The sequence below is a fragment of the Parambassis ranga genome, chromosome 16, assembly GCF_900634625.1.
Source record: "Parambassis ranga chromosome 16, fParRan2.1, whole genome shotgun sequence".
Classification (NCBI taxonomy): Eukaryota; Metazoa; Chordata; class Actinopteri; family Ambassidae; genus Parambassis; species Parambassis ranga.
This window is the reverse complement of record NC_041036.1, coordinates 10,810,149-10,837,307: the sequence shown is the minus strand read 5'-3', so window position 1 is coordinate 10,837,307 and position 27,159 is coordinate 10,810,149. Positions and strand designations below refer to the sequence as shown.

The following is a 27,159-nucleotide window of genomic DNA, read 5'->3' as shown; positions in this document are numbered from 1 at the left end:
CTGCTGTGACTTTGCTGCTCACACAACTTAATTAATTCAACATAAACTTTTCAGCATCACCATTTCAATTACAGTACCCGTTATTACAATCTGTGACAAATCCACAACTGATCAGCTGGGATTGTTTGCAGTTCATGTCTGTCCTTTATTATGTTTAGTTACATTTCATCAGAACAGTAGCTATCTACAAAATATAGCTTTGTAAAACTACGCAGATGGCCATATGCTGTTTCTTTGCAGCTATTTACAAACACATCACATGCAAGATTATCATAAATAGCCCCTACTCACTTATGTATGCTTTTGAATTTGCACCATAAACATATGACTTAAATTTTGAAGCTGGGATGTTAACACCTAGAGTATTTTTTGATTCTTTTATACTTCCAAAAAACTCAGTTCTTTAAAATATGACATTTTTGTCTCATAATGCACTGAACAGAACACTGTCTAACTTTATTGTCCAACCAAAAGCTGGAATATTTACTGTGAAACTAAAAAAGCACAAGCATACATTAGCAGGTAATTACAATAGCTGTATAACTACAATCTATGATAACAACTGCAGGTTACGAGTACTTTATGACAATGTTGTTAGTGTATCGGGTGAATCAGTACTGAACTAGTAAGAACATCATTGAGCTTCGCAGTTCTGCGGCAAATCATGTACAGAAACGTGCATACTGAACATCAGCACCTACAGTATGTTGGATATTGGAAGTCTTATGAGTGAAGATGTCACTTCACAGAACAACTGCTTCTCAGAAAGTCTATTAGTATGTACGAAGAACCAAGCTAATGTTAAGGCCACCTTATCTCACATCCGCTTCAGTCCTTTCCGAATACACACTTATAGTGTGTGATGGATTACTAATCTGGATTTAAATGCAAAATTCCATTTTTTTTACAGAAATACTGTCAGTAGAAAAAGAGCATCATTTGCTGTCACATTTTGAAACATCAAATATGCATGATACGCAGTTTGAGTCAATAAATACATTCTCCTCAGCGCCGCCTTCTGCGCCTGTGCTCTACGGCTCGTCCTCGCCGTGGCCTCTGCACACTCACATTTGTGTCTGTGGGTTGATCTGGAGAAAAAGTGCCATGTATGTCTGGGGATGATGGTGCAGGCACCACTGCTACAGCTGAGTGATTATTCTGGGTGACCTGTGGTTGCTGCTGTGTTTGGTGTTGTGACTGTTGCTGAACAACATGAGACTGCTGTTGTAGCTGTGACTGCTGTGGTGTTTCGATCCGCTGTTGCTGTGGTTCTATGTGTTGTAACTGCTGCTGAACTGACTGTGGCTGTAAGTGCTGCTGAGATGTTTGTGATTGGTGCACTTGTACACGATGTTGCTGTGGCTGCGGTTGTTGCTGGGCTTCAAGCACTCCTAACAGCCTTTGCAAGAGGACATTGTTTTGTTGCAGACTGACTGATAATGCCTCCTGCGAAGCCACAAGTGTTCTCATGTCTTGTCTGAAACCTTCACTGAACTCCCGGAGACTCTTTTCTACCCGATTCCCCAACTGTATTGCAGCTTCCCCTAACCCTCGTAGCTCATCTTCAAGCCATGAGCGTGGAGGGGCTTCAAGAGGTCCCTGCTGTGTTCCAAGTGATGGCTGAGGACTGCTGGGCTGCGGGCTGCCATTGAGGAAAGGAGCACTGTAGAGGGGAGAGGGAGGAAGCCATCGTTCTGATGGAGGGGGTGGTCCTATTCCCAGACCCAGTCCTAAGCCTAGTTTATCTTCCATACTATTCTCCACTGGTTCACAGTCAGGTTCTCCTATGTCTCTCTCACGCTCAGGATTGTCATCGTCTTTCTCCAACCCATCTCGCTCTGATCCTTCCACTCCTACACCTGCAAAAGATGGGCATAAACACTGTAGAAACAACTTGCATTGATAATATTACACAATACGTTTTTGTATTGATTTTAACACTTGTTTTTACCAGTATCTGATTCTGGAAAGCATGGGAAACTTGGCTTTGGTCTGGTACTCTGCTTTTGCCTCGCTTGCTGAAGCCTGGGGCTTGACTGAGAAGGACGTCCAAGCATTGAGGCCCCTCTGCTGGATGGCAGATAACAGGTGCGATGGCGAGCATCAGCCAGCCTGCCACCATTGCGCCGTTTTAAGTCATCCCAGCGCTTCTTCACCTCTCTAAGGGTACGTGGGACTCTGGACACAGCGTTGACTCTCTCCAGGATTCCAGCCCAGATGCGCTCTCTCTCCCGCCGTCTGAGTCTCCCCGCAGGACCAAAGAGTTCACCTTCACATCGAGTGACTTCTGACACCAACACCTCCAGCTCTGCTCCACTAAAACGACTCTTTCTTTTTCCTGCACCGCCAGCAGCCAGTGCAGCTGACATAGCCCTGTCTGTGAATATAAGGATGATAAGACAGCACACAGAGGTAAGGAAACATATCAGTGTGAGGCAGAGATGTGTTTTGTTAAATTAACTGAATATTTCATGAATTTATTTAGTTACAGCAGTGTGAATATTTTCTACCCTGTTCCCATTTGGACATGCAAACAGAAATCTGCAAACAAGTTAACACATAAAATGCAGGATCTTGGTTCCCATAATGGCTTGAAGCTCACTGAGGCTTACTTTGCTCAATAGACAAGAGGTCGTCTGAGGACATGCCAGGCGCCATGATGTTTGGATGCACCACTACCACATTGAAGGGGAGTCCCCCAGGTAATCCACTGTTCTGGTCACAGCTGCCCTCTGAGTCTTCATCCTCCCTGGGGAAGCCGTTCTCTGAGGCTCCCCCTCCAAAGGGTCCCTCCGGAGACTCCACTTTGATGTGCATGGGAGGTGATTGCTCGTACAGCAGCCCCCCCTCCTCGTAGTACTCCGTCATGGATCAGACCTGATTTACAGCAGGACTGACTGGCGGGCCAATTCTGGTACTGACAGCTTCTGCCCCATTAACGCAAGTTTAAAGCAGATTTGAAGCTACTGCTAAAGACATTACTACTCTTCAGTGTACAGCATTGCATAATTGTGAAGCTGCTTTACGCACAGCTGCCACACACACCACAGGATTGGTTGTTTATAAGGTGTCCCAAATAATGTTTTTAAAATTACTCATCAAATTAATTAAGTCATTGTTGCTGGAATAGAGGTAAAAGCAATGAAAAAAAAGATTGTCTGACAGATTCCAGAGAGTTTATTGGCTAGCTCCAGCCACTTAGATCCATTTTTATTAATTTTCATTTGCACTGATTTGTACTGAAGACATTTCAGTACTGTGACAACCACCTGGGGCAGGCGGAGTGCTACATCTAAACGTCCACACTGAACTGTATCATCCAGGCAGAGAATCGCCTTCAGAGCTGAAACACAACAAAACAAACACTGCTTACAACTATGTAGAAAAATATAACAACTATGCTCTGTTTTCTCAGCGATGCGGACTTCTAAAATATGTCGCATTGATGCGCATTTTTTTCTGCACCACATCCGCAATGGTTGCGCATTCCGCATACATTAGGTGCTGATCTTGTAGAGGGAGCTAGTTGTTAGCTAACAGGCTATCGCGCCTTCGGGTAAAACAGCAGCGACAGTTCCACCTAAACTACCAGCGACCGATGAGCTCAGAGCATTTAAAAGACGAGCCCGCTGTATTTCTTACCTCATGATAATGACATAAAGGAGGCAAAACCAAACCAAAACAGTCGGTGCAGCTGTTAGCCCAGCAGCCGAAACACAAACCGGAGACAGTCGCGTAGTGTTGACGTCACTGAAGTAGGCACAGCCAGGACCAATCAGCTGAGGACCTGTCAGTTTGTGATTTTCTTCAATAATAATGGGAAATGTTTGCTGTCAGAGAGAAGTTCTCAGTCACATAAAGGAAACCTGCAGTTATTTGTAAATAGTCAGTTAAATAAAAGCCAAAACATTACTAACTTTAGCCACATTATAGGAGGAAAATGATTTTTAATACAGAAATTAAAATTAAACCAGAAATGTAGCTCAAAATTGTTGGACTCAGATAACTAAAGACAGTCTTCAACATTAAAATGTGATGAGTTATGAATATAACCAAAAGTATATAATATGTTATCCAATCCAATCCATCTTTATTTATAGAGCACTTTTAAAAACAAGGTCAGCCAAAGTGCTGTACACAACCCATCAAGTGTAGATTAAATTACTAATAAAATAAAATAAAATAAATATAAATTTGATAAAACACAGGAATTTAAAACACCAGTCAGGAGTAAGAACAATAAAACAAATAAAAGTCAACAACTTAAACTGAGTTAAAAGCCAATAAAAAACCATAGACTCAATCTGTCTAAGGTGTAAAGGCAGTTTGTTCCACAGTTTAGGACCCGCGACAGAGAAGGAACGGTCCCCCCTGAGTTGTTTTTGTGTTTTTGGGACAACCAAGAGAGACTGGTCAGCTGACCTGAAAGAGCGAGGAGAGCAGTAGAGCTGAAGCATGTTATACAAATATCCTATTAATGGTTTTGTTTCACATGTTTCTATAGTGACATATTTGCCATTTTTGCAAACAAAAAAGACTTTATGAGCAAAAATATATATATATAATTACAACTACAACTTATATTTTATTACATTTTAAAATGTTTTAATCAGGGTGTCCTTTTAAAATGATCAAAAGCTTCTTTTACAGACAGATTTGGCCAAGGCAGCAGCTGTAGGGACTCACAACGTGGTAAAATAAAACTTACTGTTTGGAAAAAAAAAGAGATTCATGGAACTCTGTCTGTCTTTATCATTGACCATACTGCTTTTTCCCAGGTGGGATAATATTTAATCATTGAGCAAATTATATGGAAAAATCCGTGAGAGAGTGCGATAGATAAGGAGCTGTTAGAGAGTTTACCAGTACTGTATAAAAACCCACTGCATCTGCTCCTGTTGTGTGTAGGTGCAGAACGTTACCATGAAGTACTTCATTCTCTTTGCCCTCTTTGCTGCAGCATGTAGGTTTCTGTAGTGACTTTTTTTTATTTCTGTATTTAATTATTCTAATATAAGGCACAAACTTTTAAACTTCTTGTTTGTATTTTAGACGCTGCTCCCATTGAGGATGACAAGATCGTTGGAGGCTATGAGTGCAGGAAGAACTCTGTGCCCTACCAGGTGTCTCTGAACGCCGGCTACCACTTCTGTGGAGGCTCCCTGATCTCCAGCACCTGGGTGGTGTCTGCTGCTCACTGCTACAAGTCGTAAGTGCAGAAAATAGACACCGTCACCTGTAACACAGAGTTAGATTTAGTTATTGATCACCTTAAATTAAACTGAACATTAAAAGCTTGTTGACTCTCATGTTGCTCTCTGCAGTCGCATCCAGGTGCGTCTTGGTGAGCACAACATTGCCGTCAGTGAGGGCACTGAGCAGTGGATCGACTCTAGCAAGGTCATCCGTCACCCCAACTACAACAGCGGCAACCTGGACAACGACATCATGCTGATCAAGCTGAGCAAGACCGCCAGTGTGAACAGCTACGTCCGCACCGTGTCCCTGCCCTCCAGCTGTGCCAGCGCCGGCACCACCTGTCTGATCTCTGGATGGGGCAACACCAGCAGCTCTGGAAGTCAGTCAGACACTGGAACCATATCTGCAAAACCCTCTGATAACATGAGGAGGAGGAACAGAAGTGCTTACATGTTGCGTTTCTTTTCCGTTTGTAGGCAGCTATCCTGATCGTCTGAGGTGCCTGGATGCCCCCATCCTGAGTGACAGCAGCTGCAGGAACTCCTACCCTGGACAGATCACCGGCAACATGTTCTGTGCTGGATTCCTGGAGGGAGGCAAGGACTCCTGCCAGGTATGAGCTAAAATCCTCATCACTGCATATTAATGTGGGCAGAAACAAACACCTTGGCTCACACCTCATCTTTTTTTCTGTGTCAGGGTGACTCTGGTGGCCCCGTGGTGTGCAACGGTCAGCTGCAGGGTGTGGTGTCCTGGGGTTATGGCTGCGCCCAGAGAAACAAGCCTGGAGTCTACACCAAGGTCTGCAACTACAACACCTGGATCCGTAACACCATGGCCTCCAACTAAATAGAACAAGAGTCAAATGTTCTATCAAGAATATTAAGGAGTATGACAAGAAAATAAATTGTAAATTAAGCACACAATTGTTATTTGTTGTTTTTGCTGTTTGAGAAAACATTACAAGATCAATGAAGACATTCAATAAGGAAGAAGAGAGGAGAAATTATCTCTTTTTAGACATAAACACAACACATAAAAACCATACAGCAACCCATAAAAACAAAGCGAGATGTATTTCTTCATTTTTACATCCAGGTTTACATGTAGAGGTCAGGCAGAGTCAGAATTTGAGGAATTTGACAAATAATATGTAAATATTTCCTGCAGGTTGTTTCTAGCAATTAATTTCTATATAACATATAAGTTAATAATAATGGAACGAGTCATCACAGGCACCTGATGTAAATCTCCAGTATACTGTCAAATACACAAAGATCTGCTCATAAATTTATTCAGGACTATGTAAATTCATGGTAAGTGCTTATATGTGAAGCATGTGTGTTTATATTATGAATGGCCGCACTATTGCATTCATAATCAAGCTACATGTCACTACTACACCCAGAAGTAAGATAAGATAAGATAAAACTTTATTAATCCCGAAGGAAATTCTTGTGCCAGAGGTATCAAGTTACATTAAATGCAGTTAAGTACAGAGTATAAGAGTATAAGTGTCACTATGATCCAAATCAGAGTACAGTATGAGCACAATATATGATACATGGATACAAATATGGAGATATAAGGTGCTAAGTAAACAGAAATATAGACCAGTGGAGGGAATGACAGTGATGCCTGACATGATCATTTAGCTCTTCTCCCTACAGAAAGGGGAGGAGTTATACAGTCTGATGGCCACTGGCAGGAAGGACCTCCTGTGGCGTTCTGTGCTGCTCCTCGGTAGTCTCAGTCTACCGCTAAATGTGCTCCTGTAGGACAGCAGTGTGTCATGCAGGGGGTGAGACGTGTTGTTACGAATACTGAGGAGTTTCCTCAGTATCCTCCTCTCTATCTATTATAACTATTATTAAACACAATTTATTTTCTTTAACAACTGAGAACTTAAGGAAATATAAAATCAGCATTTGACCCTCGAGTGTGGTAGTAATTAACCTGATGTATGGTTGAAGATATAAATAGATTGAAATAAAATAAACTGTAATTCAATCTCACTCTAGTCTATGGTGTTTTTTTATGAATTAAGGTTTCTGCAAAGAGAAGTGAATGTGATCTGGTTGTTAGGTTAGCATTACCTCATAATCACGTATTTAGATTGTGACTGCTTTACATTCATTTCTATGAACTGTTGTAACGGGCTGAAACCCAACCTGTTAATAAAAAAAACACTCATACAAGTAAGAAAACTGAAAAGTGTTTCGACACTGCAGAATTTGATCTAAATTCTGAGTGTGCTTTTGCTGTGGTGCAGGTTTCATGGCAGTGACGTCTGTCTTTATATGTGTCATATTTTATGTCTGCCCTGTGATGGACTGGTGAACCTGTCCAGGGTGTACCCCGCCTCTGACCCTTAGATAGCTGGGATAGGATCCAGCCCCCCCCTTCCCCCATGACCCTGCACTGCAGGACAAAGCGGGTTCAGATGATGGGTGGATATGTCATATTACAGCTACTATATACGATTCACCAGTAGGGGATGTAACTGTTTAAAAAATACCTGATAATTCATAGAGTAATGTGTTTATGTGTCCTTTACGTTCAGAATAAGTACCTTTTTGTGTCTTACATGGTGTGAGATGTGCTCAGACAGAAGAAAAGGCAAAAAATCAAATAAAAAAAGTCATATTAGAGTTTGCTCTATGACATACTAAATTATCCAAAGTCATAAAATGTATTCAAACAAAAGAGAGGTGTAGTTATTAGTCTACTCACAGAGCAAGTGAAACGTTTCTCTGCATGTACATAAAATCAAACTGTTGATGCTTTCAAATGTGTCGAGTTGTTAGTGGAAAACCACACTATCAGTGTTCCAGATGTGTTTTTGCACACGTTACTTCACAAGATAAACATAAAAAAATGGAAATAGGTGTCCTTGACCAATCAGATAACAAGAGGGACAGCGTGGTTTAAATAGACCTGCAGTGGAGCAGAGCAGACACTGAGGCTCAGACAGAACCCACCATGAAGGCTTTCATTCTTCTGGCTCTGTTCGCAGCAGCTTGTGAGTATGACTTTAACTTGTGTTTGTAAATTGAGCTCAGATATGTCAATGCTGACTAAGATGTGTTTGAAAAATGCTTCAGATGCTGCTCCCATTGAGGATGACAAGATCGTTGGAGGCTATGAGTGCAGGAAGAACTCTGTGCCCTACCAGGTGTCTCTGAACGCCGGCTACCACTTCTGTGGAGGCTCCCTGATCTCCAGCACCTGGGTGGTGTCTGCTGCTCACTGCTACAAGTCGTAAGTGCAGAAAATAGACACCGTCCCCTGTAACAGATTTAGATTTAGTTATTGATCACCTTAAATTAAACTGAACATTAAAAGCTTGTTGACTCTCATGTTGCTCTCTGCAGTCGCATCCAGGTGCGTCTTGGTGAGCACAACATTGCCGTCAGTGAGGGCACTGAGCAGTGGATCGACTCTAGCAAGGTCATCCGTCACCCCAACTACAACAGCGGCAACCTGGACAACGACATCATGCTGATCAAGCTGAGCAAGACCGCCAGTGTGAACAGCTACGTCCGCACCGTGTCCCTGCCCTCCAGCTGTGCCAGCGCCGGCACCACCTGTCTGATCTCTGGATGGGGCAACACCAGCAGCTCTGGAAGTCAGTCAGACACTGGAACCATATCTGCAAAACCCTCTGATTACATGAGGAGGAGGAACAGAAGTGCTTACATGTCGTGTTTCTTTTCCGTTTGCAGGCAGCTATCCTGATCGTCTGAGGTGCCTGGATGCCCCCATCCTGAGTGACAGCAGCTGCAGGAACTCCTACCCTGGACAGATCACCGGCAACATGTTCTGTGCTGGATTCCTGGAGGGAGGCAAGGACTCCTGCCAGGTATGAGCTAAAATCCTCATCAATGCATATTAATGTGGGCAGAGCGAACACCTCGGTTCACACCTCGTCTTTTTTCCTGTCAGGGTGACTCTGGTGGCCCCGTGGTGTGCAACGGTCAGCTGCAGGGTGTTGTGTCCTGGGGTTATGGCTGCGCCCAGAGAAACAAGCCTGGAGTCTACACCAAGGTCTGCAACTACAACACCTGGATCCGTAACACCATGGCCTCCAACTAAAGTCACTTTACGTCTGTTGTTGTGTGAAATGTGTATATCAATATCAAAATGTATAACAACTAAATAAAGAAAAGTTCATACACCCTGATCAGTTTGACTTGGCCGATACACACTACATTCAAAGTCACTCACATAAGCCCTGTTCTTGACTTGAAAATCAATCAAGTCAATCACACATGAATACATACAAAACTGACCTTTATTGTTTTTTAAGACAAATGATAGCATAAAATTATACACAACATATGGAACAAGCTGTCCATTCAAGAAATAAAATGTTCTGAAAGGTTTTTTCAGTCATCATGATTCTAATACTGAAGGCTGACATCCAACAAATGGATGAAAATGTTGTTTGTTTATTCAACAAAGCATTCTTGGTACGGTGGGGGCGGAATGTGTTTTCTAGAAATTTAAAGTATTATAAATAAATGCAAAGCTGACATTTGCGCTGAACATGTAAATATACAAGGCTGATGTGAGTCCTTGTTGAGCTGGAGGGCTAGAATCAAGAAAAATATCTGCATGATTAGAAGACTGGTGTTGATCCTCCAGTGGTCATATGGTGCCATGGATAAAAGGTCATCTATAGTTCAGTTGTTATGGAGACAAGTACGTAATTCTGTGCTTGTTTCTGGTTCACACTGCACTGTTGCAGTTTGCTTTGGCACAGTCCATCTGTCATCTAAATGTTACTATTGACATTAAAGTAAGGTTAGTGTTTTCTACCTGAACTCACTAAAATTTAGGGAGAACAGATTCAAATGTCACACATGACTGCTTATGAATAAACACTTCATGTAAATGAACCTCAGGCTGCTCCTGTGTGATACATAATTTAAAAAAGGCATTAGTTTGATTTAGATTATTACACTTGGCCTCTGGCATGCTGCAAATAATGGTGATAAAGGTCTGAAATGGCAGGGTATGCACTCCCACACACAGCGCACTTCACACCATCTGTAGACTTTTCAGTTGTTATGCTCCCATTCTGGGTCACAGTTCTTAAAGGTTTAATTGGTTTTCCAGGTGCATTTTCTTCTATTTGATCACAACTGACCTCTCTATCTTGGATCGAATGTGTCCTGCTGGGATGCTGTGAAGGATTAACAGAATGAGGACCCTGATTGTTGCCAATCATGGACACAGGATGTAACTCTGGTTTGCTGTTCACGCTGCTCCAGTTAGAGTTGTTTTCCTCGTGTGTTTTCATGTTTGACTGTGTATAGTGATCAATTATAAATAAATCGTCTTGTGTTGAAGAATGGCAAAGCTGATGATTAAAGAGCAAGTCCAGAGTCCTGAAGCTGGATCTGCACTGCTCACACTGATAAGGCAGAAACCCTTTCTTAGCCCTCACTTGAACCCAGTGGAACTCTGGGTGCTCGCTCATGTGTTTTTTGTAGGGCTCCACGAACCGAAACCCTTTCCCACACTGAGGACAGGTGAAGCGGCCTCGTCTCTGGCGGTGGATTCTCTGGTGATGCCAGAGTTTCCTCCAGTTTTGTAGTGTTTTACCGCAACAGGCGCAGGCGTAGCTCTGACCGGCCGCGTGTGTGAGCATATGGGCGCGCAGCCGGCCCATGTGTCTGAACAGCCGCCCACAACTTGGACACAGATATTTCCTGGGGTCTGATCTGTTATCGAGTTTGTTTAACTTTGACACGAGGTATGAGAGATGATGAGCCGGTATGACTGTTGACTGGAACGGTTTCTTTAAGTTAGGAGGACGTTTCTTGTGCCTGATCTGTGTTTGTCTTTTTGCAATTTCCAGATTTGGAGCTGGGAAAGAAGCTGAATTGTGTCCTGACGAACACCTAAGAGCAGGCACTGTGTACTGAATTAACGACATTGTCTCTTCCTCCTGCACTGAAAAGCCGGAGCCGTTTCTCTCTACTCTGCACTGACAACGGTGAGCATTGAACTCAGACAGCACACCGAAGAGCTTGTCACAATACAAGCAGCGATAGAGCTTTGCACCAGTGTGCTCTCTCATGTGGCTGTTGAACTCCTGCAGGTGGTCGCAGACATTCTTGCAGATGTGGCATGTGTATGTCAGTGAAGGCTTCACACGTTTGTTAGGCTGTAAATCCTTATTACGTTCTGTGGGTCTACACGTGTGATTCTTAGCATTGCTATAATGAGTGAACGATTTTTCACAACGTGTGCAGTTGTAGCGCTTCACAGACCAGTGGGTCAGCTCGTGAACGCGCAGGAAATACGCTTGGCCGAAAGCTTTGCCACATATATCACATTTAAAAGGTTTTTCTCCCGTGTGGACGCGCACATGTCTAATGAGAGCGGACTGGAAAGGGAATGTTTTTCCACAGTACTGACAAACTTTTTTTTCTTTTTTTTCAGGTGAAATGTTTCTTTGACGTCCCGGTCTGCTCTCATTGTCACCGTCTCTGCTCTGTTGTTCAGATGTGTTGCTCTTACAATCCTGCGCTTGCTCGTCTTCGTGCATCTTTATATGAGAGGCATACTCAGCTGAGGAGAATTTAACTTTACAGAATGGACATTTCTGATAGATGTTGTTCCTACTGTGCGTCTTAAGATGAAGATTTAGGTTTGAGTTTTTGCTAAAAGCTTTGCCACATTCGGAGCATTTAAAAGGCCGCTCTCCTGTGTGGATCCGCTGATGGATAACAAACTGAGACAGAAATTTAAATGTACGACCACAGTACCCACATTTAAGCAGTGTTTTGGTCGCTCTTTTAGTTCGAACGACATCTGTGCTGACATTGGAGTCAGCCTCTGCATCTCCACAGTCCGTCTTTTGTTTTGTGTCACTGCTATTTTCATGTTTCTCTACAACATGCTCTCTCTCTAACAAATTTTTACTTCTATTAATTCTCCTCCTCCTCTTGCGGTTTCTCCTGCGCCTAAACACATTTTGCTCAACGTTTGGACAGTCTGATTTCAGAGGGGTGTTGGCAGTGTATTGAAAGGATTCAGGACTATTTGACCTTGGCATTGACTTAAAAGCATCCAGCTCTATCTCTACATTCTCAGTTTTCACAGCAGGTTCAGGGGCTTGTTCAGAGGATGCAACAATATCAGCACTAGCTGGATCTTCCTGCTCCAACTCATTCACTGGAGGTTTTGATTGAGACTCCTTGTTGCTGTTCACGTCCACTGACTGCTGTGTTTTAACTTCATCAGTCTGTGTTGGGCTAACCATTTCTGCACTCTCTGAAGGAATGACTCCAGGTTCTGGTTGGGAAGACAGATTCACCTGATGTAACTCAGCTTCCTCTTGCTGCTCCTGCTCTTCACATGGTGGGGGCAGATGATTACTCTTTCCATCTGTCTCAGTCTCTTGTTTGTTAGTAGCTGGCTCCACCTGTTCATCTGCCTCTGCTCTTCCCTCACAATGTGCATCACTGCTCAGCGCTGATAATGCCTCCTGGGAATCATTCAGCTTGGACACCTTTGCTGGAAGTTGCTGATCTGTCTGGAATTTACGCCTTCTTCTTTTAACACCTTGAACTCTGGAGTTACGACTGCTTTCTGTAGAAGTGTGTTCCGGTTGGGGATCTAAATGTCCCTCTTGTGCTGGACGATGTTGGTCTCTTCTGCTCCTCAGTCTCCATGAAGGGGCGCTAACATTGTTAGCATGAGGAGAAGGAGCAGCAGCCATAGAAAGTGTGTTTTGTAAAGCAGCAATTTCTGCTTTTTTTGGCCTTCCACGTTTTTTTTTTGGCAGAGAACTGGTATTAATTTCAACTCCATCATCTGAGACAGCCGGAGGGCCTGATAGTTCATTTATCAACTGGTTATCAATGGCATTAGGCAAATCATCACTGCTGTGATTTTCCAAAGGCAAAGCTATTGTGGGACTGATGTCCTTATGATGAAGTGCATCAGGTCCAGCAGGGTCACTTTTTTCTTTAGGCAATTTCATTTTACAGGACCTTCCACGTCTTCTGATGGCCGGCGTGGGCCGAATGTCTGCTGTCACTTCAGGCTTTGCTTCTATCCCCTCCTGCGGCGACTTGTGCTCACTCTGCCGACAGCTTGTTCCACCTACTGTTTCAGAGGTTAGACAGCCGTCTGACTCCAGGCGCCCACATGAGTCGGACTTGAGAGGAGGCTGATTCAGTTCTGTTGTTATCACTTCATCTCCCCTCCTGGAGTTCAGGTCTTCCTCACTGCACCGCATACCTTCAGGTAACTAGAAAGAAAAACATGCATTATCATTAATATAATAACTATAGCAAAATAACAGCAAAGAACAAGTTTACTTCATAAACTTTACATGCTAATAGTTATATAAATACATCACACTTAAAGCAGAAAGTTATACTGCCTCATAAGTATATTTGTGTAGAATAGATGCTTTCGATCAGGCTACCTGCTTGCAGTCCGAGGAGGCATGAATGGAACTGTGAGGCTGAGGTGTCACAGGAGTGAACTCAGAGACTGTGTTTTGGTCACTGCTTCCTCTGCTGAAGGACATTTTACTCCCCATGACAAGAGTCTGTGGATTAAACAGCAACAACAAGGCTGTAACAGTCACAGTGCAGAATGCAAACAGTATGCTGCTTTGTCAGTACCCACTGGAAAGAAACACATCTGTATATGAATTGGTAATAAAAATCGAAATCTGACATAAATGCCAGAATGACCAGAATCTTTGTTGCAGTCAGCGCCTCTAAAGAATGATCAAAAACAAATACATATGTATAAAAAAAAACACTTACACAAGAGGCCCAGCAGGATGGGGACAGTGAATAAACAAAGTTGCAACCATATCTTTAGCTCAACTCATTGAATTTAAGTTTGCATCCTGACTGTTCAATATCAGATACCAGATCTGTATGTGGCATACTGAGCAAAAACAGCATTAAACGCTGCTTATTGTGACTAATACGAATAGTGACTAATACTTTTTGAATACATCTTGCTGTCTTCAAAATGTGAAACTCATGCAGATGCAGCATTCTGTCCAATGCAATGATTTTCCTTCTATAATGTTCATGAGAAATAATAACCACATCTGTAGCTGCAGTAAAAGGCAGTTTGTGATTAACATGTGACAATTAATGGGAATGAAATCCACCCTGGATCGCATCACATCAGTGTGAGAGTTGCATCTCCACTGCAGACACATCTGCTGCAGATGTGAAATTTAAGCACCTATCAGCAATCCAGCTTCAGCACCAAGCTACCAGTTATCAATAAAAGCTGCCAGACTAACAATGTAACTTAGGCGTTATCGTTTGGTAGGCCAGATTGCTAGCTCAGGTTATGTGCTGGTAGAGGCCACACGAAGAAGACCGTAAAGCACCATGTCAGCTCATGCGACTTTATTAATGGCTAATAACGCGCCCGTAGACGAGTTCTTTCCAGTGGTTAGCGAATGTGATGGGTGGTAGTAAACACAAAGTGCTTGCCTGCGTGGGAGAGAGTCGGGACGGGGTTCTGCGTAGCCATGCACTGACCGCTGCTCAACTAGCTAGGCTAACTCAAACGTGACATAACCTGACGCTGCGTGGCTATTTGGCACCTTTTACACGGGTGCATTGAGCTGGGAGCTGGGTGGTTTACGTGGGCCCGGCTTTCTCTTCTTTTCGTGGCAGTGTGCAGAAGTGAGCCACTCGGTTATCCACCTCACAAAGCAGCCTGGAAAAAAGTGTCGATCACACTGAGCGGAACACAGTGGATACTTCAGGTTTTGTGGGGAATTTCGTTATCCTTCAGGTGGAAAATCAAAAACAGGGAAAACACACTCTGCCATTCTTTTTCAATGCAAGACGAGAAGTGAGGAACGCCACTTTCTCCTAGTTCTGCTGGTTTAGTGAGTGACGTTGACGTGCATTCCCAGCGGCTACACACGTGGCTGCTCCTGTGGGCAACATCTGGGATGTGGTTTTTGTGTCCAAACTTTGAGATTCTGCGCACAGATAGAACGTGAACGCTGCATGCACGCATACGGCCTGATTACCTCATAATAAATGGACCCAAGACAAGGCGTTTGGTTTAACATGAAGCAGCCCCCTCTGCTGGTTACAAGACGCAACAGACCCCAAATCAGGGAAATTGGGCTACCATCAATAAACAAGAAACATACTAGAAAATGTAACAGTATCTAGTACACACAGATTTAGGGCTTATGTTGTTTAAAAGAGGGCTCTAAAAGGTCAGTCAGCTTAAATCATAACACTATATAACAGCAAAAATAAAAATCAATCAGGGTTAATTTTTATCAAACATATTGAAATGTAAAAAACATGTGGACAAAACTGCAATGTTGTTAAACATCATCTCAATCTACTTAAGTTACACACATATCTCACATTCTTCTGTGTACAGACTGTACCAGTGTGGAAGCTTTAACTGCATTTAGCTGTTGAATCATTGCCTTGCTGATGACATGCTTTTTTATTATTCCATGAACACAGACAGTGAGTTGGAAAATATAGTTTAATACATTAGATTGTAAAATCTTAAAGTCTGACAAAGCTGTTAACAACACACAAGGTATTTGGGGACAATCCCCTCAGATTCACAACACATTCAGAGAATACTAAAACATGTAAAATACAAATTAAACAAAAGCTATTACACAGTACCTGGTTATCCCAACCAAACATGGGTAAACCATGCACATCCATTTCCATAACAAATTTTAATATACCCTTTACAGGAACAGCAACTTGTTTTTGTACACAGATATCCAGCTAAGTAAAAAATGCTTGTATGAGGGCACTGTGCATTCTATACTTTCTGTATTTTTAAGCCAGGGAGCATTGTGTTCCTGTGTGGTATGATGTCATTCACACAGGAGGCCGAGGAGTCTCAATGCACTTGGTCCATAATAATCAATATAAGTGAGACATGCAGAGTGGATGTGTATTACTGTCAAATCTTGATGGGAACAGATGAGGTCACTTGGTAAATCATCTCAGCAGGTTTGTCTGGTCCACTTTCAACAATATAACAGTCTTCATCCATACCTGCTTCTGTTTTCCCATTGACAGGAACCACCACTTGTCCTTGGTCCAGAGTGACAGGCATGACTTGGTTGTTCTTTATGCTACCACAAGGAGGAACCAAGAGTTTACTCTCACTGTTCATTTGAGCAGGACTTGGGATCCTCACTGGTGCAATCCTATTGTATTGCTGCCTTCTAACTCGCATGTGCTGCGCCATAAACTCCTTGGCTTTGACACACTTGTGCCTCTGAAGCAGTTGAGCAGACTCAAAAGGAATGCGGCAGACTCGGCATGTGAACTCATTGGAATCAGATAACATCTTTTGTAATTCACCTGATGTAGACTTTATGGGTTTCTTAAACTTCACATAGGATTTGTCGGGAAGCCCCTGATTGTTACTTCTGTATGTTTTCATATTCTGCTTCTTTACCAGCAGGGTGGAAGCACTATGAGATGTCTGAATCCTTTTAGCCAAAGCAATGTTGTTCAGCTGAAGAGAGGAAGTGGCCTGAAGCTCCTGTGTCCCCTGGTTCTGTTTCTCAACTACACTGGCTTGATTTTGGTTGATGGAAATTAGTGGTCTCGATGTGATGAGCCTGAACTTGCTTGCATTATTGGGTGAGTTACAAATATGGAAGCGAGGCACCAACTTCTTGCTAGAGAGAAGTAGCCCACATCCTATACAGCCCGAAATTTTATCTGTGACATGTGAACTGTGGTGGGAGACAAGAGTGGCCTTAGTCAAAAAACACTGGCCACATTTGCCACAACTGTATGGCTTTTTTTTGTTAAACTTGTGCATTGTTTGCAACAACACAACTGGCTGATAAAGTGTCCAAAGATCCACTGTTGGTGCACCAACTCCTGCAAAAATATTCTGCATGTCTACTGAGGATGGGGGAGGAGTTGGGAGCAAACATGCTTGTGATAAAGTGGGGTAGAAATCAGGCACTTGTGACATATAAGGTGATGTTTTGGGTCCTGGCATAAAACTCTTTACTGGCATGGAAACTGAAGGCCCATTGTCCAATTTGGGAGTCTTCCAGACAACCTCACCTTTTTGTAACCTTTTCAGTTTCTCCTCCTCTTCAATGCGTCTCTCAATCCTGCGCTTCCGTATCGTTTCATGGTCAAGCACTTGGTGCCCTGGTTCATGTGTAGTGCTGTGCTTCTGCATGTCTTTGTATGCAGTAAACTCAGTTCCACATGAGCAGATAAAACTTGCAGAAGCACACATGTGTTCCTCCAGGCATTTCCGACTTGCGAATATCTGGTCACAGCTGAAGCAAATACGGCCAGCGTTCATCAGTTCTGTGCCTAAGCCATCCTCCACAACATTTTGGAGTCTCTGTCTTCCTGGCTCCATGGTCAAGCTGGACATGTGTGTGGTCACTGTTGATGTGGAAGAAGACCAGTTTTAGAATTAAATCAACAGCAATACAAAATGGTTCTGACACACATTATCTTTTTTTTTTTTTTTTAAATGGGAGACTACTATGCTACTATGTAGCACAGGGAAAATAATGGCACTAACAGTTACGTCTGATAAATGCACTGTAAGCTATAGACACTTCATTACTACATTATTCAAAAATCGCCTATAGTATTGAGCATTTAACGTCATTTACTAATTTCTGACAGCAGATATCTAAACTTCGGACGAGCTAATGAACTACCACTCACATTATCTAACTGCGTAACAAGATCGTATATTTATCATTTTTACATTCGAGAGTTATAGCCATTTAGAGAGATGCTTAAATGTGTGTTGTTTTACATTTTATAGCATTATTTTGAGGAACGCGCGCTTGCCTGGTCTTCAATGCTAACGTTAGCCGCAGCTAGCTCACAGACAATAACAGTAGCTTACCTTCACATGAAAAACAGTATGCGGTTGTATCAATGTTCTGACATATCCTTTGGGTAAACAGCAAACGGATTGTTCGCTGTCGTTTAGCGAGACATTCAAAATTTGGCTCACTCGCCGCTGTTTAGCACGGTAGCATTTGGCCTGTCAGCCACACCAAAAAGACAAGAGGAAGAAAAAATTCTTCTTCTGGCGTTATTTTTGGCGGGTGCCAGGTTAATGGCGTTTTTGCGCCACCTACTGAACGGGAGGGTAAATGGAAGTTTTTTTCCCAGCACTCTATCCTCTTCTACAGATACTATATTCACGATGTTGCTACTACGGCAGTTACTGTGGGTGAATTTAAGTTCTTGTGAAACAGAAAATTGTTCAATCTTGATTCTGAAACATGCAGTTGCCAAAATAATCTAAACTCAAAGCTCACCCGCTCTTAGCTTTTTGGCACAATCCTCAAACAGCTGGAGTCTCCTCAGCTGCCATGGAGGTATGGATGGAGGTCAGAGCACCAGTGGAGCTGACTTTAAAGCTGAGCTTGACAATTCACAGATGAAGGGATTGATACAGTTTAAAGGAATGAGAGTAGATTGTGAACACTCCATGAAAAAGCAAACAATACATAGTCTTATTTATGTAGTAATGTAGTGAGTAAAACTTTGCATTTACAGTTGTCAGTCTCATATGTTTGAATACAATTTTCACACCAAGAAACAAAAATTACTCATTTAATTCTTAAAGATTGTGTTGACACACACAAATATCAATTTTCAACAGTAAATTAAGACTTTTCTCCTTCAGAAAATGGTGTACATTAGCACATACGAACTCAACACACAACAGAAACAGTCTACATGTTTCAATAATTGGTATGTTTATTGACAACAATAACATCAACAAACCACATCAACAACCCTGTGAAAAGTCTGATTACCAAATACTAATAATCTTTTACGAGCTACAGAGGCTAGGTAATAGGATTCGAAACTAAAAGATATATAAAATACTTTTTGTTTAGACTGGCAAGCTTCTACGGATTGTAAAAAAAAAACACTGAATGTAGCTGTACAATGTCAAAGTAACCTCTGCAAAAAATACACCTGGCAGGGCATGATCAGTTAGTGAAAAGGGTAATGTCCTCCCATTTGGACATCAGTCGGCCAGCTGTTCCTGTGTCTTTGGCTGTGTGTCTCCAGCCATTATGCGATGAATCCTCCTGCGGTGGTTTTTGAGTGACTTAAGGTTTGGGTATGTACCCTGACAGACATCGCAGCGGTAAGATTCAGACTGTTTGTGAGTGAGCAGGTGTTTCTGCAAACTGTCCACAGTGCCAAACCAACGTAGGCAAACGGGGCAACGCACAGGCTTGATGGCAGGCTTACAAGCCCCACTCCTCTGGTGAAATATCAGACTGATAGTGTTTGGAAAGTCTGAGTTGCAGTGAGCGCAGTGATGGGCTTTGGGTGGATTTGTGAATGGATTTATAACCCGCGAACCTTTGCAACGATTCCAGGATATGTGCCTTCGAAGAGAACAACGAGTGGCGAATGTGTTTCCACACCGTGTGCATACAATTCGCTGCTGCTTTTTTGTTGGATTTGAAGGAGGCCCGGGAAATGGTTGCTTTACTGGCGGCTTATGTACAGGCTGAGATGGCTGCTGTGACTGCTGCTGAAGTTGTTGCTGTGGCTGTTGCTGAAATCTAAGTAACAGAGGCTGTGACCTTTGTGGCTGCAGTCCCTTCATCAGCTGGTGATGAGGATGCATATGAATTTGTAAATGAACTTCATAGTCTGCCCAGGAATTAACAGTCTCCCCACAAGTTGGGCATGTATATGATTCTTGTGCATGCTTTTGTAAGTGCTCCAGTAAAAGCCGGGGAGAAGTAAAGCCCACCCCACACTCGCAGGTCACCCTCCTTGGAAGCACTGAGGGCAGCGACATGATGCCCCAGTTGCCTCCATCGTCGCCCTGAGTTTTACTGTCTGTTGTTGCATTGCTTGGTGAACTCTGCAGCACACTCTCTCTTGACACATCTGCCACTGTTCTCTGAAACTGACATTTTTTTCTGTGAGCCATCATGTTATCTTTGCGGTTGAAGGATTTTCCACAAACATAACAGGAAAACATCGGCCGCACACTGCCTGCACTCAGTGTTATGGAACCTTGACTGCTACTCTGTCCAACACTCCCAAACACACGTGGTCTAAACCCACACAGGCGCAAATGGCGCCTTAAAGTAGATGGCCGACTGTAAGTTTTCTGGCACCTAGTACAAGGGTAACGTTTTATGCCATCTCTGACAAAATAGCGCAGACTATCCATCTCTGCATGTTCAGCCGATGTCTTCATCTCACTGCCATCACCTACTTTCACTGCAGAATTGAGCATATCCATTTCATCATCCAAAGGCATTGTCCACTGTCCCTCATTACTCTCTTCATTATCTGCATCCCAGCTGTTTTCATCTCCTTGGAATGAATTCCCACACTGAGAAGGATCCTTGTGCATCTCTGTCATGGAAGATTTGGATAAGAATGGGGAGAAATGCTGTGCTGGATGAGCCCAGGCCAACTGTGAAACTTCAGACTGTTCTGTTGATGAGGTCACCTCCACCTTGATGTGACCCTTAACTTCAGTGCCCACTGCAACACTCTTGGCAGTCTGAGATCCAGCTGCGATATCATCTTTATTAGCTTTGGCATTACTGTTTGAACCAAGTACCAACATTTTCTGAGCTGAGCTTAGATGGGCCTGCTGTGAGAAGACAGACCTTGGACCCTGGCACTTGTGGGTTTTAAGGTTCCACCTCCGTGCATAGCTGTGCTTGCACAATGGACAAAAGAAAACCTTTTTTGATTTGTTCAGACTATGGAATGGCACTATTTTTGAAGCAAATGGCTGCTTGCTTTGTAAAGATTTTGATGACTGTACAGACTTGTTTCCTAACTGAGGGCATACATGATTGTCAGGCAAAGGCACACGGCCGATTATCAGCTGTTTGCATCGACGACAACACTTGATCCTCTCTTTTTTGTGTAGGAAGTGATGCTCTGTCAATCTGTCCAAGTTTTGAAAGACCCTACGACAGCGGCCACATTGATACCTTCCATAGACACCAACGCCACCTGGATCCATGAGCTTCTGACGGGTCTCCAGAACCACAACAGGTGAAAGAGTCTTTGTTAGAGAGACAACTTTCTTTCTACTGGACTCTATAATTCTGCTGATGGATGGAGCTTTTGTCTTTATCCCAGGTTTCGCAAGCAGTCGCCTCAACTGTGCGATTGAGAGGTCGTTGATCGGTGCCACTGGGGTCTTGGTTCTTGGTGTTATTGCAACAGGGACAACTTCCTGCTTAGGGACAACTGTGTTTTTCTTGCAATCCTGAGGCTGAGGAAGTGGAAAGCTTTTCATGTAAGCTGATGCCAGTAGCTTCATGATGGGGTCATTTCTCTGTAGGCTACCCTCCTTTTCACTGGATACAGAATTAGTTTTGTTCTGAAAATGCACATCCTCTGCAGCGTCTGGTATTGGCACTGCTGTGCTCGACATGTTCTCAAGTTGTTTCTCAATGTCATCTTGAGGGGGTGTACGCTGGCCTTGAGGAGTGGTTACCATGGCAATACCGTCCTCCAGGCTTACATCTGCTTTATGGCCTGTTGATGTGGATAATTCAACAGCTGGGGGCTTGGAGGTAGAGGGGCAGCTAAGGACCAAATTCGGCTGGATAGGATTTAATGGTGCTTGCTGGCTGGAAAAAACCTGATCAGACCCCGTTACAATTGGCAAAGCAATACTGCTACTCAGAGGGTTTATCAGGTGTATTTGAGACACATGTGAACGTTTATGCTCCAGCATAAGACCAAAGTCCTGGAATTCCTCTCCGCAGTCACAGATATAAAAGGAAGGTGAAGGGCTGTCTGAAGGCAGACTGAGGTGCTCACTGCAGGAGTTTGTACTTGTAAGCTGCCTCCCATGTGGGTTGAAGATAGGCTGTGTAGGAGTGGGGGTAGAGACCTTGGAGAGTGCACTCGCATGGGTAGCCTGGTGTACTAGCAAAGAGGCCAGTCCATTAAAGGTGGCTGAACACGCCACACAACGATAGACTTTGGAGGACGAATTTCCTTGTAGTCCAAGCATTATGGCAGCCAATCACACACTCCGAGGCAGGTCACGCAGGAAGGACACCTGTAAATTACACACAGACAGCATACAATTACACCACAAACCAAAAGTGAACTGTCATAGTGAAAGAAAAACAGTTTTTATTTGTAAATCTCACCAAGACATTTGTTGTTTCCATAAAGGAACTAGAAGAAAGAGTAAAGTAAAAGAAAAATGTGATAAAGCAAAACATAAAAACAGAATGACTTTTCTGCTAGAGGTCAGCAAATCCATCAGGACCTTCTGCAGAAATAGGATGAGATCCACAGCTGCAGATTATCAGCTCAGTCCTACTGGCATGATCAAGTGCATTTCCACTTTACCCTCACAGCAGGAAAAATGGTGTAGGCCTGTGTTACTGTGATGCCTTTGAACAGGACCAACGCATGACAGTCTGTTCTTGAGCTGTGTGCAAAACAAATTGGCTAGACTAGACTGTTTAACGTCATGTAATGGCACATCAAAGTCAACATATATTGTGTCTGAGTTAAGGTTTTACCAATACTGTGTGTTTCACTGATAAGTATTTCATCATATATATATTTCATTATAGTATATTTCATTATATATATATATATATGCCTTTTTGTGGCTTGTAAAACAAACGATAGATGGATAGAAAATCATTTGTTTTTACATAGTAGACATGACAAGCAAATAGATTCTCAATTGCTAAGGAAGCTGCTTACAGGACAGCAGGCTGTAACCTGATATAAACTGGACTCAACAGACTGGACACTTGAGTAGTGCATGTGTGGCACTGACCTCTTGCTGTATTTTCTTAAAGATAGTGTGACTAGTCTTACACTATATTACCAAAAGTATTTACTCACCAATCCAAACAACTGAATTCAGGTGTTCAATAGCCACGGGTGTATAAATTCAAGCACCTAGGCACGCACACTGCTTCTACAAACATTTAGGAAAGAATCATGTCTCTCCATCTGGCAATCTGATAGACAAGTCTGGGTTTGGCAGTTGCCAGGGCAGTGGTACATGTCTGACTGCATTGTGCCAAGTGTGAAGTTTGGTGGAGGGAGGATTATGGTCTGGGGTTGTTTTTCAGGACTCGGTCTTGGCCCTTTAGTTCTAGTGAAAGGAGCTCAGAATGCTTAAGAATACCAAGAGATTTTGGACAATTCCACACTCCGAACTTTGGGGGAACAGTTTGGGAATGGCCCCTACCTGTTTCAACATGACTGTGCACCAGTGCACAAAGCAAGGTCCATAAAGAAATGGATGAGTGAGTTTGGTGTGGAAGAACTTGACTGGTCTGTACAGAGTCCTGACCTCAACCTGACAGAAAACCTTTGGGATGAATTAGAGTGAAGACTGCGAGCCAGGCCTTCTCATCCAACCTCAGTGTCTGACCTCACAAATGCACTTCTGGAAGAATGGTCAAAAATTCCCATAAACACACTCCTAAACCTTGTGGAGAGCCTTCCTAGAAGAGATGAAGCTGGTATAGCTGCAAAGGGTGGGCCGATGTCAGATTAAACCCTATGGATTAAGAATGGGATGTCACTTAAGTTCATATGTGTGTAAAGGCAGATAAATACTTTTGTATACAGTGTATGTCTTGATGAGATCCAGATGTCCAGTGACATCTTTAAGTGTAAGATTTCTTATTCTGTATATATCTGTGGATGCTGTCATTCATCCAAGTCATAGTCATTTCCAAGAGTTAAAAAGTTCAACTGTATAGCAGCCTTCATACCGTTTCTCATGTCTTCTGCCATATCAGCATTATGCCTGTTATTTGAAGCCAATTCCACTACACTTTGATAGCTGCCCACTGACAAGGTACACACTGCACAACGTGTGTCGCCATTTTCTTCATTAAAAATTGGTCTTAACAGGGGAGGCACACCTTTTTCTGCTTATATATGCTTAGATGCTACAAAACCACAATAACCATTAACTAATCTAATAATATCTACTTTTCAATGTTGAGCACTTCACCATGCCTCATCTTCAGTAGAGGTGTAAAAAAAGTAATAACAATGCCCAGGCTGACAGTCATAATGGCTAATAAATAAAGAGTTTTTCAGGATTTCATGCTCAAAGTGGCAATTCGGGGCATGATTAAATTATCTTAAATATTGTTGTACTAAATTCCAAACTTAAAACGTCAGCATCCACATGCTCTGAATCTGCATATTTGTGGTTCACATTAGTGAGACTGCATTATCAGAGGAAGGCACATGTCAAGGAGTAGACCACAAACAACCATGTCAACACCGCAACACATAAAAAGAACCCTGGCTCAAAGACAGTTATTGCTAGAATACTGAGGATATCCAGCTATGTTAGCTTGCTAAGGCATGGTCACAATGCAAACAAACATAAATATTGTTTTGCTGAAAACCACGCTATCCTTACATCAACATTATGATCGCTCTGACAGCTCCTAGGAGGCTAATGAGCCTCTCACAACAGTGATTTAGCAGCTACGTTTGCTAGCTTAGCTTCTAGCCCTCCTATTCAAAACCACCGGAACCTGCTCCAACATCTCAGAAGGACTGCTAAGTGAAAGCTACTAGGATACAGAGATAGTCGGCCACGTTAGGGCGGGGGGCCGGAAAAAAGGAGAAGCTAACTATCCTCTGAAAGCTAGCTACCATGACCTAAAAGAAGCCGCTGCTCTACTGTAATCGTCCTTTCGTATGTTCACGTACTCACCAGACACACGAAGGCAAGCGTTGTTCTTCGAAGTGGGATCACAAAGGCTTGTCGGCAGACATCTGTCCACGCAGAGGCACACACTCTCGGGGGGGACGCGGTTCTGCTCTGCACTGTGGTGAGCAAACGTGATGCTGTGCCAAGACACAGAGCAGCGAGCCGAGCTGCAACTGCAGCAGGCGCAGAAAGCTCGGCACCGCGCATGCGCAGTAAAACGCAAAACCCTCCCGGGCCGCTTGGCTTTGTGGCCATAGTTAATATTACAGGTCATGTCAGGTGCTCAAACCCACCCAAATATTGCACATTTATTCTACTAAGTACCGTATAAGGCGATGGAAATATAATACGACATCATGATTAGATGTTAAGAATGTTTGAAATTACATCTAATGCTAGGAGGGTGCAGCTGCAGACAGTGATCTGACTCATATTTTTAAACTGTTCATAACATAATATGTTTTACTATTTTTAATGTGTCAGGTAATGATGACAATTTATAAGCTCCAATGTAGTCATTACAATGGAGGAAACACTTGATCAAAATGCATTTGGCTAGGGGGTGTCAGGTGCTGTTGTACAGCAAACCCAAGCTCTTTAAACATTCTAGGGAGCCTGTGCCTCTGGCTAAACATACTGTATGTCCCATCTGCTACAGCTCATTATAGCATGGATGAAAGCGGTTGCCCAGGATAGTCCTGATTCTACCCCCCATCCTCCTCTCCACAGCTCCACCACAGAGCTGGCCTGCCTCCCCGGCTTGTTAAAGGGACAGCACAGCAGATCAATGTATGAAACAATGCCATGTTCAGGTTCACATAAAGATAATTACGGTAGTACACCTTTAACATCAATGGCACCAACTGCCCTGCTGCCCATTCTGTTTTGTACATGCTTCACCTTCTCACAAGCTTTGCTATTGGTTCACCCAGCCTGGGCTCTGCCTCTGCACCCAGAGACAGATGTCTGCTCTCACTACCCAATCAAGACATAGCACCTACACTCTACTTCCCCACTACAAAACCACCCTGCACCAGCTGCTGTCTCCTTCTCTCATTTTACACCCTCAAGCACAGATCTTCTCTCTGATTTTCTGACATCTTCTTGGAATGGTTCATGGACTCCAGAGCGGCACCAAAATGCTACTCATCCTCATCTCTTTATTGTTTTTTTAAACATCTCTTTAAATCAGGGAGCTCACATGTTTCAAGGTTGCCCTGTCAGAGAGGCAAGCACAGGTTAAATTGAGCCTCCTAAGATGCCTCCTAAATGCATACAGAATGCAATACATAAAGCAGGAACTGCCCTATGCAGAAATGAGCCCTTACTTACTGTGACATCCTTCATCCATCTTCTCATCCTGCTGAAGAGGCTCTCTTCCTTTCAAGGTCTGCAATGTGCATTTTGGATTTTTTTTTCCACAAAAAGGGAGGGTCAAAGAAAACACCAGAATGGGCCGACTCACCTGCATGACAGGCATGTCTGCCAAACCCCATTAGCATGCTGCACCAAAGGAGGGTGTCTGCTCTGCCAGATGTCTGAATGCAGCCCTGGTCGAAGCAATCCGTCTGCTACCTCCTTGCCAAGCTCAGCATTTTGAATGAAATGATTTGACAGGCCTCTACTGTCAATGCAGGCTCCTCCATGTATGTGCACAGGTGGAAAACAGACACCTCTAGCAACCTTGTAGGCCACACAACCTGTGATATGCTGAGCCACTTTCAGATGTAAGAATAACAGTTTTTGCATGGTATTACTGTTATGGTGATGGTAACCTGGCCTAGTCTGGACTACCTTCTGTTGAACATAAATGGATGTTTAAACATTATTAATTAGCTTACAAAACGCATGCTGTCCTTTGGATGATACATCATAAACCATGTCTGTGGAAATCTTCCAATTAAATGTACTGTAAGTTAAAAGAAAATATTAATTTACACAAAGAACTCCAATTTTCAAACCTGATTTCAATCTAATTTAGGGCTTATTATGTGTTTTGTAGTTGATGTTCTTGTAATTTTAAGTGACGCACCTTCAGGTATATATTCTTTAAAGAGCCCCAAACTTATCAAACTTATTTGATGAAATTGTACCCAGCAGTCCCTTAGTTGCCATTCTGTTCCCCCAAAGTACACAGAAATACTAACAAGACTCACAAATTCATTTTCTGCTTGACTTTACTGCTTAATTGAAATTGTCAGCTTTTTATGATAAGAGTAA

The 27,159-nt window shown here is 43.0% G+C and overlaps 6 protein-coding genes across 7 annotated transcripts; 2 read left to right on the top strand and 4 right to left on the bottom strand.

The window, feature by feature from the left end:
• Positions 1 to 82: 82 nt before the first annotated feature.
• Positions 83 to 3,733, bottom strand: LOC114448057 (myb-related transcription factor, partner of profilin). Its single transcript, XM_028424703.1, has 4 exons — positions 3,643 to 3,733; positions 2,613 to 3,343; positions 1,952 to 2,377; positions 83 to 1,859 (listed from the first exon to the last, which is right to left on the bottom strand). Exons 2-4 carry the CDS (start codon positions 2,866 to 2,868, stop codon positions 1,006 to 1,008), a joined length of 1,536 nt encoding a protein of 511 aa, XP_028280504.1. The 5' UTR covers positions 2,869 to 3,343; positions 3,643 to 3,733; the 3' UTR covers positions 83 to 1,005.
• A 1,094-nt stretch (positions 3,734 to 4,827) lies between these two features.
• Positions 4,828 to 6,122, top strand: LOC114448059 (trypsin-3-like). Its single transcript, XM_028424705.1, has 5 exons — positions 4,828 to 4,963; positions 5,053 to 5,209; positions 5,325 to 5,578; positions 5,676 to 5,812; positions 5,899 to 6,122. Exons 1-5 carry the CDS (start codon positions 4,924 to 4,926, stop codon positions 6,046 to 6,048), a joined length of 738 nt encoding a protein of 245 aa, XP_028280506.1. The 5' UTR covers positions 4,828 to 4,923; the 3' UTR covers positions 6,049 to 6,122.
• A 1,980-nt stretch (positions 6,123 to 8,102) lies between these two features.
• LOC114448060 (trypsin-3-like) lies at positions 8,103 to 9,382 on the top strand. The gene is made up of 5 exons (XM_028424706.1): positions 8,103 to 8,221; positions 8,304 to 8,460; positions 8,574 to 8,827; positions 8,925 to 9,061; positions 9,145 to 9,382. Exons 1-5 carry the CDS (start codon positions 8,182 to 8,184, stop codon positions 9,292 to 9,294), a joined length of 738 nt encoding a protein of 245 aa, XP_028280507.1. The 5' UTR covers positions 8,103 to 8,181; the 3' UTR covers positions 9,295 to 9,382.
• A 115-nt stretch (positions 9,383 to 9,497) lies between these two features.
• LOC114448052 (zinc finger protein 184) lies at positions 9,498 to 15,104 on the bottom strand. Its single transcript, XM_028424698.1, has 3 exons — positions 14,691 to 15,104; positions 13,649 to 13,774; positions 9,498 to 13,468 (listed from the first exon to the last, which is right to left on the bottom strand). The coding sequence occupies exons 2-3, from the start codon at positions 13,763 to 13,765 to the stop codon at positions 10,160 to 10,162; spliced, it is 3,426 nt and encodes a 1,141-aa protein (XP_028280499.1). The 5' UTR covers positions 13,766 to 13,774; positions 14,691 to 15,104; the 3' UTR covers positions 9,498 to 10,159.
• Positions 15,105 to 15,706: 602 nt separating this feature from the next.
• On the bottom strand, positions 15,707 to 18,254 carry LOC114448672 (uncharacterized). The gene is made up of 2 exons (XM_028425781.1): positions 18,103 to 18,254; positions 15,707 to 17,624 (listed from the first exon to the last, which is right to left on the bottom strand). Exon 2 carries the CDS (start codon positions 17,611 to 17,613, stop codon positions 16,159 to 16,161), a length of 1,455 nt encoding a protein of 484 aa, XP_028281582.1. The 5' UTR covers positions 17,614 to 17,624; positions 18,103 to 18,254; the 3' UTR covers positions 15,707 to 16,158.
• Positions 18,255 to 19,125: 871 nt separating this feature from the next.
• LOC114449124 (zinc finger protein 658B) lies at positions 19,126 to 25,085 on the bottom strand. 2 transcript variants are annotated; one of them, XM_028426502.1, is made up of 2 exons: positions 22,379 to 22,406; positions 19,126 to 22,284 (listed from the first exon to the last, which is right to left on the bottom strand). In XM_028426502.1, exon 2 carries the CDS (start codon positions 22,234 to 22,236, stop codon positions 19,246 to 19,248), a length of 2,991 nt encoding a protein of 996 aa, XP_028282303.1. In that variant the 5' UTR covers positions 22,237 to 22,284; positions 22,379 to 22,406; the 3' UTR covers positions 19,126 to 19,245. The 2 variants fall into 2 exon arrangements, with proteins under 2 accessions (XP_028282303.1, XP_028282302.1); XM_028426501.1 differs by lacking the exon at positions 22,379 to 22,406 and adding an exon at positions 24,943 to 25,085 and having other exon boundaries at positions 19,127 to 22,284.
• Between the last annotated feature and the right edge of the window lie 2,074 nt (positions 25,086 to 27,159).

Excerpts from the sequence above, each read along its gene's own strand:
- LOC114448057 (XM_028424703.1), bottom strand. The coding sequence starts at position 2,868 with ATGACGGAGTACTACGAGGAGGGGGGGCTGCTGTACGAGCAATCACCT. Across the intron at positions 2,378-2,612 it reads CCTCTTGTCTATTGAGCAAA|ACAGGGCTATGTCAGCTGCA; the intron begins GTAAGCCTCAGT and ends TTATATTCACAG. Across the intron at positions 1,860-1,951 it reads CTTTCCAGAATCAGATACTG|GTGTAGGAGTGGAAGGATCA; the intron begins GTAAAAACAAGT and ends CATCTTTTGCAG.
- LOC114448060 (XM_028424706.1), top strand. The coding sequence starts at position 8,182 with ATGAAGGCTTTCATTCTTCTGGCTCTGTTCGCAGCAGCTT. Across the intron at positions 8,461-8,573 it reads GCTGCTCACTGCTACAAGTC|TCGCATCCAGGTGCGTCTTG; the intron begins GTAAGTGCAGAA and ends TGCTCTCTGCAG. Across the intron at positions 8,828-8,924 it reads CAACACCAGCAGCTCTGGAA|GCAGCTATCCTGATCGTCTG; the intron begins GTCAGTCAGACA and ends TTCCGTTTGCAG.
- LOC114448052 (XM_028424698.1), bottom strand. The coding sequence starts at position 13,765 with ATGGGGAGTAAAATGTCCTTCAGCAGAGGAAGCAGTGACCAAAACACA. Across the intron at positions 13,469-13,648 it reads CCTCCTCGGACTGCAAGCAG|TTACCTGAAGGTATGCGGTG; the intron begins GTAGCCTGATCG and ends TTTTCTTTCTAG.
- LOC114448672 (XM_028425781.1), bottom strand. The coding sequence starts at position 17,613 with ATGTCCAGCTTGACCATGGAGCCAGGAAGACAGAGACTCCAAAATGTT.
- LOC114449124 (XM_028426501.1), bottom strand. The coding sequence starts at position 22,236 with ATGCTTGGACTACAAGGAAATTCGTCCTCCAAAGTCTATCGTTGTGTG.
- LOC114448059 (XM_028424705.1), top strand. The coding sequence starts at position 4,924 with ATGAAGTACTTCATTCTCTTTGCCCTCTTTGCTGCAGCAT. Across the intron at positions 5,579-5,675 it reads CAACACCAGCAGCTCTGGAA|GCAGCTATCCTGATCGTCTG; the intron begins GTCAGTCAGACA and ends TTCCGTTTGTAG. Across the intron at positions 5,813-5,898 it reads GAGGCAAGGACTCCTGCCAG|GGTGACTCTGGTGGCCCCGT; the intron begins GTATGAGCTAAA and ends TTTCTGTGTCAG.